This window comes from Suricata suricatta, chromosome 6 (assembly GCF_006229205.1).
Source record: "Suricata suricatta isolate VVHF042 chromosome 6, meerkat_22Aug2017_6uvM2_HiC, whole genome shotgun sequence".
In the NCBI taxonomy this organism is placed as follows: domain Eukaryota; kingdom Metazoa; phylum Chordata; class Mammalia; order Carnivora; family Herpestidae; genus Suricata; species Suricata suricatta.
Window position 1 is genome coordinate 47,427,512 of NC_043705.1, and position 8,225 is coordinate 47,435,736.

Genomic DNA, 8,225 nt, shown 5'->3' on the forward strand with positions numbered 1-8,225 from the left:
GGAACAGATCACCAGACCCAGGTGGCCATTGACGCAGGCGTCCTGAAGGTCCTGCCCCAGCTCCTCATGCACCCCAAGTCCTCCATCCAGAAGGAGGCGGCGTGGGCCTTGAGCAACGTGGCCGCAGGGCCTTACCAGCACATCCAGCAGCTGATTGCTTGTGGCACGCTGCCTCCCTTGGTGGCTCTGCTAAAAAACGGAGAATTTAAAGTCCAGAAAGAAGCTGTTTGGACCGTGGCTAACTTCACAACTGGAGGCACCATAGACCAGTTGATCCAGCTTGTCCACTCTGGAGTCTTGGAGCCCCTGGTAAATCTGCTTACCATCCAAGACCCCAAAATTATTATCATCATCCTTGATGTTCTCTCTCTTATCCTCAAGGCAGCAGAGAAGCTTTCCAAGAAGGAAAACATGTGTCTCCTGATAGAAGAAATTGGTGGTGTTGATAAAATTGAGGCTTTGCAACTTCATGAGAACCCCCAGGTTGCCCTGACTGCTTTGAACATTATAGAGAAGCATTTTTGCGAGGGAGAAGAAAGCGGCACAGTATTACCAGCTCTGAATGAAGATTGTGAATTCTTAAACCAATTAACAAAAAATCACCAAGGCCCCACGACTTCTAAACCAAGGACCACACCCTAATGGGTAACTTCTTTAAGAACCTTCTAGATCTTGGCATGCCATAGGTGTAAAGCTTTTTAAACTGAATGTTAATAAAATTTTCAACACATTCACCTCCATTTATCAAAAAATGCCGCTAAACCACTTGCATCTTAAAGCCATATGGAATTCGTCTCCTAAGAACACGTGATTTAGGGGTTACCTTTAAGGATCTTAAAGGAAGACCCTGAGAACAGTAGAATGGTCTATGACTATTTAAGACAAACTTTGGCTTGTAGACTTGATTAAACCAGTAATTTTTCTTTCCAAAAAAAAACAAAAAACAAAAAAACATCTATCTATCAGCCTCCAAAGACTTGGTCAGGGCTCTGATTTTGTTACTTATGGTACACACACATACAGAGAGAACAATAGAAGGATATAAGAGAAGAAACACACACATACAGAGGAAAACAACAGTAGGATAGAACGGGGGAAGGTTACACATGGAGTGTTTATGATGTTCCTTATATTTTTCGAACTTGTCTATATTAGAAATATTTTTTCAAACAAAAAGTTTTACTAAAAATTTATCTCGACTCCCACCTCACATTGTATGCAGAAAACAATTCCATATGGCCCATAGATATAAATGTGAAGTGTAACAAGAGAAATAAATGCAAAGCAAACTTACAAAAAACATAGGATTTTTAATAGGACTTTCAAAATTTTTAAACAGGACAGAAGTGCACTAAAAATAAAGGAATAATTTTTAAATAGGGCAGAGTGCACTGAAAATAAAGGAATAATTATAAATCAAGCTACATTAAAAGTAAGAACTTCTTTTCATCAGAAAGTATCATTAGGAGAATGGGAAGGCAAGCCATAGACTGGGAAAGAATATTTGCAATCTGACAAAGGATTGTATTTGCAATACACAAGGACCCCTTACAAATCAATTAAAAAAAGACAGAAAACCTAAGGGAAAATGGGCAAAAGACATGAGAATGCACTTCTCTCTCTGTCTCTCTCTTTGTCTGTCTGTCTGTCTGTCTGTCTGTCTCTCTCTCTCTCTCTCTCTCTCTCTCTCTCACACACACACACACACACACACACACACAGATATGCAAATGGCCAACAAAGTTGGAAATGCACTCAATCTAATCATCAGGAAAATAAAAATGAAATCCCATTGGAAGACCACTTCTCATCCATCAGAATTGTTAACATTCTTGAACAAACAATAGCAAATATTAGTGAGCAATCAGAATTCACATACATTGACAATGAGTATAAATGGTACTGACCCTTTGGAAAACAGATTGGCAATATCTACTGAAATTAAATATATGTATACCCTATGACCAAATACATCCCCACCTTGGTATACACCTAATAAAGATTTGCATATTTGTTTACTAGAGACAGAGATATGAATGTCCAAAGAAGCAGAATTAATAGCCAAGAAGTTGACAACAGTGCAAATGGCCACTAACAGTAGAATGAATAAATAAATAGTACAACACAATACCATTCAGCAACGAAAACAAACAAATGATTGTTGTATGCAGCATCTTTGGTAAATGTCATATATTTACTGCTTTGGAAAAGAAGCCAGACACAAACGACTATAAACCATGTGGTCTCTGGCATATAAAATTCACAAAGAGGCAAACTCATTCTTTGACAGAAGTTAAGAGTACTGGTGCCCCTGGGGGCCACTGCCTGGGAATGTGCACGAAGGGGCTTCCAAGTTGCTGAGAATGTGCTATTTCTTGATCTGTGTTCTGGTCACATGGATGTGCTCACTTTGGTAAAGACTCATTAAACTGCACGTTTAGGATTGGCAAAACTGTATTTTTTTTTTTTACTTCAGTGAAAGATTTACTAAACTGAAAACAAAGCAAAAAAAGCCATAGGACCTATAGGCTAATGAGCACATAGACAATATTGTGGTTAATTTTGCTTCAACTGGAGGGGAGAACAAAAGAGGAAAGGAAAGCAAGGGGGAGGCTGAGCAAACTGGAGTAATCTGCACTTTAAAAGGGGCTGGATCCTTCAGCCCAAAAGCTCCCTCTCCCACCATTTCCACGTCTATTCCTCTTATTGCAGCCCGGAAGTTCCTTACCTTCAGGAACAAACTCTCATTCATCTTTGTAACCCCCAGGAACTTCCCAGTGTTCACGGTGACTGATGGCTGGTAAGCAGCCAGAGAATCCTGCTGCCGAGAACTCAGACATGATAGAGGATATAAATGAAAGTATAGATCCAATGTTAATTGCATTGGTTCCAAGTCATTTAAAATCAGTCCTTTCAGAGGGAGGACTGCAGGGAGCTTGTTCTATTGAAAGGTTTCAGTCTCACCCAGTTTTACCAAAAAGGAAAGCTCTTGCTGCCACATAGGGAACAGGCCTGGAGATCCTGGGACCCTTAGTATCACTTTTGCCACCTGAGTGTCAGGGAGGCCTTGAAACACGCAACCAAAAGACTAGGGCACTCTCCCTGTTTCTTTCCCCTCTTCTCTGCCAAAGCAGGAACTATTTGCAAAAAGGAACTGGCAGTTCTGGAACCTAGTGTCTTCAATACGAAGCTAGACTGGTCCAGTATTTTTGTGGGCTTTCCAGAATCTCCCAGGACTCCCGTATGGGTGTCTAAAGTGCTGCACAGGCTTTGCCGCAATACTGGGATTTAAGAGTTGAACAGGTAGCCTTCAGAGTTGAATATTTAAAATAGCCTAATTCCCAATAAGCTGGACTTAGAATTTAAGTGTGATAGTGTCCTACCTGAAAGTGTTGTCAGATGGTGGGTGGCATACCTACATGGTCACTGAGGAGGTGGTGTTCCCACTCTTACCCTCTATCATGTCACCTACATATCTGTGTGCAATTGACCTTCCAACTTGAGTGATGAGGAGAGAACCTTCTGGGGCTGATAAAAACCTCTTACTTGACCCCTTCTGTTGTGGGCTGATTTGTGTCACCGCCAAATTTATATATTGAAGTCTTAACCTGGGTACTCAGAAGGTGACTTTATTTGGAAAAAAGAATCTTTAAAGAGGTAATTAAGTTGAACTGAGATCGTTGGGATGGCCCCTAATACAGTATGACTGGTGTCCTTACGAGAAGAATAAATTAGGACACAGGCAAGTACAGAGGGAAGATGATGTGAAGACACAGGAAGAAGATTGTTATCTGCCCAGGGAGAGCCAATGAACGAGGTCTCAGATGAAACTAACCTTGCCAATGCCTGATCTTAGACTTCTAGCCTCTAGAATTATGAGCAGTTTCTCAGTGGGAGGAAGGTTGCAGTGTTTTAGAAGCTGGCAAGAGACCCTCTCCAAGAACTTCCCACAAGTTGATAAATATTGTTATGGGCTGAAACAGAAGATGCACTTTGGCTCTGTTCTCCAATGTTACTCCTGTGGGTCAGTAAAACAGATGGAGGGCTGTCCAATTCGAGGAGAAAGCCAGACTCATTCAGAGTGATCTCTACGTGCTCTGGCACAGGCCATCTTTGCTAATCTCCAGGAAACCAAAAAAACTGTTTGTGGAGTAGTGGCCATATGCTGGGGTGTTGGACAAACAGCACCTCCATTCTGGAAAAACATTTGGAGGGCTGCTCTTTGCCTGTTGGTATATTATGTCTCAATTAGGATCGTTTTTGAGGGAGTTGTTTGTAGAGGAGGCAAACTCTCATTTCTTCCAATGGATAATTTTTGAGATCATTCCCTGACTGTGCTCTGTGGCTCCCCCTTCATTCTAAAGAACCTCTCCTCAGCTCCCTTAAAGAAATTTTTTTTACATTTATTTATTTTTGAGAGACAGAGACAACGTGTGAGCAGGGGAGGGGCAGAGAGAGAAAGAGACACAGAATCTGAAGCAGGCTCCAGGCTCTGAGCTAGTGGTCAGCACAGAGCCCCATGTGGGGCTCGAACCCACCAACCGTGAGATCATGACCTGGGCGGAAGTCAGTTGCTCAACCAACTGAGCCACCCAGGCGCCCCTCATCACCCTTTTAAAGACAGTGGATATTGGGAGGCCAAGGCTCAGATAGGACTGCATGCTGAATCTCAACTTTTCCGGGTAGTTTACTCTGGATAAAGACAAACAATTCAGACTCACCTCAGTGCACATCTGATCCGAGGCGGTGATGACTTTACAGTTGGCAGAAAGCATCACTGCCAACAGGAAGCAACTGGCACAGGGAGCCATCACTGGAACGAGGCCCCCTCAGCTCGGTGGGCTTATCTAGTACCTGGAGCAGAGAAATGGAATCAAACTCTAACGGCCTCCGTAATTTGGCAGGCAGGGAGGTGCTCAGACGGGCCTGATCTGGGAACAAGAAATGCTGTTGACTGCTCAGCTAGTTCTGTGCTGAAAAAAAAAGGGGAAGTTCCTTTTGCATACCACTAGTCCTCCTCGCCCAAAATAGCCAAGAACCCAGCTTCAGAAGGGCCCCAGCGGGTTTCCTGGCAAATATGAATCAGTGAGCACCCCTTTGGGGCCAGTCACCCGGGTGCTCAGTGGGATGGAAACTATGGTCGGTAGGCCAGCTTCAGGAGTTTGGCTAACTCCAACAGCTTCGGGTCCCTTAGGCAAGAGAGGCTGTAGAATCAAGAAGCTGTTCTCACAAAGGAGGCCACTTGGTTAGTTGTCTAGGTGAGTGATGTGGACAGTTGTGGCAGCGTGCCATGGGGGCACATGGAAGGGCCGCATCTTGTGGCGGCGCCTGCTGAGGTGGGCCCTGGAGCAAGAGGGAACAAGGCCGTCCCCAGAAAGGGGGTGTACCTGCTGCTTACACTTCCGCGACAGCCTCGACCACCCAGTTCCTACTGCCTCTGGTCTTGTTCCAGAAGGAGGACACATCCATCCTTTGAGTCCAGGATTCAGGCTGGCTAACGCAGCTGGGATGGAGTTCCCTCTTTTTCCCTTTCAACCCGACCCAGGGAAGCAGGGGGCACTGCTGTATCCAGAGCCTTCTGGCTGAGAGAGCAGAGTTAAGGATGTCAGCCTTGGCTCTTTTTCTTCTTGGAAATAGCTTGAAGCAGCGTTGCAATTGCCCTCCTCATGGGGCAAGATGTGGTAGTTACTAAAGAAGGTAAAAAGTTCCTCACCGGCTGACTCTAGCTACCTTAGATGTTGTTTCCCAATTTTCTGACAGAGAGGGGCTGTTTGGCATTGCTGCTTTTCCATTTTATTAACAAGAGCCCTGTTCTTAGCATCAGAGTTCAGAACAACTTGAGATACTGTTACCACTACTGTCTTACTTTTGCTAATGCATCATTATAGGACCTAGCATTTATGGAGCACTTACTATATGTCAGACCCCAGGCAGGGATTCTTTTGTGTGTGTTTATATCCTTATCACATGTTCTACCAGAGAGATGCTATTATTTCACCCACTTTATAGATGTAAAAACCGAGGTTTAGAGACACTCAATGATCTCTCCAAGGCCACACAACTAGAAAATGGTGAATGAGGGCTTCAGATCTACTGTCTCACGGAGGACACTGTGCTACTCCCTTCTATAGATTTAGAAACAGTTTTGCTTCCTGAAGGAGTGAGAATGGATGGGATGAAGAAAGTTCTTCATCTGGAGGTTTCAGAGCAGATGCTCAAGACCAGAGTGGGTTGGAGAAATGACGGCATTAGGCACTGTGCATAGTCACTCCTAAAATGCCATCTTTATCAACAGAAGCAGCTCCAAAGATGCTTTTGGTAAAACATGATTCAAGCAAACGCAGGCCAATGATAGCGCACCTTGCTTTGAAGGCATGCATTGCGGTGAAAAGCAAGAGCTGATCTTGAAGCTGTGTAGTTTTCAGCCTCAGATCCGCTGGTTATCAACTGAGTGAACTTGAGCAAGTCATTTCACTTAAGTGAGTCTATTTCCCATCTGAAAAGTAGAACAGGAAGCTCAGTTCCTGTTCTGCTACTCTCACAGGGTAATTATGAGGATCAAATGGGATCATACATGTGAAAATGCTTTCTTGACCTTTAATCCCTGCATAAATATGAGGAATGTTACTCCTCTGATTAACCAATTCCAATGTCATGTAAATATGACTATCAGCAAATTGTCTCCTGCCCTAGAGATGTTGAAAAGGTATATTACTTTTCTTTTTAAAGAAAGGTTTGGTGGCTCAGTTAAGGCCATAGGATTTTGTCATTTTCTGAGGCCACACTATTTGCATATGATTTGCATGTGTTTGCATAATAGATTCAAAAGACTCACTGCAAGTGTATAAGAGTAAAAGAAAAATAAATGAATATGAGTGACCTTCCGCCACAGCATTCAAATCAAATATTCAGGGCATAATACCCTGAAATATGAAATAGATTAAAACTTAAACTATTGCAAACAGATGGGAAGATAGGTTTTAGAGTTCAAAGGCAAGAATGAAACCCTTACTTGGGGCCTGGTTGTAAAGAATCACATACTCTAAAAGGTCACTCCATCCAAATGATTTTCATACCTGAATTCTTTCCTCCACACCTCTTGCCCCACCCCTTTCCATAGACAAAACACACACCATTACCTTCCAGTTTATACTTTTTATTTTCTAATGTTTATTTTTGAGAGACAGGGAGTGTGAGCAGGAGAGGTGCAGAGTGAGGGATGGGCAGAGGATTTGAAGCAAGCCCCATGCTAACAGCAGTGAGCCCGGCATGAGGCTCAACCCCAGGAACCATGAGATCACGATCTGAGCCAATGTCAGACACTCAAACAACTGAGCCACCCAGGCACACCTCTTTCAGTATATTCTGAAAAGCTTCAAGTGACAGAAAATTTTCTGTCCCCCAAGAAATTGTTTTGGCAAATTTTAACTGTGTAAAACTGAAGCCCTTAAACCACAAAAGTCTTCCTTCTAACTTCCCTCCAATGACCCTCCTTTCCTCAGTCCAAAAGAACAAGTTCCAGCCCTTAGCTGTCTGCTGGTCCTTTGGCTATTTGACAGTAGTTAGGACGTCCCTGAATCATCCCCTTTCCAGATTAAAATTTTCTAGTTTCTCCAACTGTGATATACATTCCTGCATCATAAATCCCTAATAGTCTCTCTGAATGTGTTCCAAATTTCCCAGGAAAAGCAGTGACTTGAATTCTAGCTCTAGCATTGCCCTTAATTCGTGTGTCCTAATGTCCTCCTCTGTAAAATGGAGTTGAACTAGCTTATCTGTATGGCACTTCTTCATCTTCATCTAAAAATCCCATTTCTCTGTTTTGAAACCATGATTTCCATTTAATTTACGTAACAGTGATTGGCTTGAGCCAATGAAATGGAATTATACTTGCTACCTGTTGACAGTGATTCTTCCTTTCTTACTCCAGGTGGATTTGCCCCTTCTTGGCAAACATAAAACAGAGAGATTTGGCTGGAGCAATGGACATCACGATTGCTGCATTCCCTTTCATTCACATTGCCATTAAAGGATGGAACTGCTGTCACCTATTTTAAGAACCAATTCTGGGGCACCTGGGTGACTTAGTTAAGAATCTGACTTCAGCTCAGCTCATGATCTCACTGTTTGTGAGTTCGAGCCTCACATCGGCCTCCCTGCTGTCAGCGCAGATTCTGTTTTAGATCCTCTGTCCCCCTCTTTCTCTGCCCCTCTCCTGTGGGTTC

At 43.3% G+C, this 8,225-nt stretch overlaps 2 protein-coding genes across 2 annotated transcripts in view; one reads left to right on the top strand and one right to left on the bottom strand.

The window, feature by feature from the left end:
- Positions 1 to 663, top strand: part of LOC115294453 (importin subunit alpha-8-like) — a 1,138-nt gene extending 475 nt beyond the window's left edge. Inside the window, exon 2 of the mRNA XM_029942364.1 lies at positions 22 to 663. Coding sequence (XP_029798224.1) covers positions 22 to 642 — 621 coding nt within the window. The 3' untranslated portion in view covers positions 643 to 663. The remainder of the gene's footprint in view (positions 1 to 21) is intronic.
- Positions 1 to 4,949, bottom strand: part of CD180 (CD180 molecule) — a 21,261-nt gene extending 16,312 nt beyond the window's left edge. Inside the window, exon 1 of the mRNA XM_029942363.1 lies at positions 4,722 to 4,949. Within this exon, the coding sequence (XP_029798223.1) occupies positions 4,722 to 4,811 (90 nt within the window). The 5' untranslated portion in view covers positions 4,812 to 4,949. The remainder of the gene's footprint in view (positions 1 to 4,721) is intronic.
- Positions 4,950 to 8,225: the final 3,276 nt, after the last annotated feature.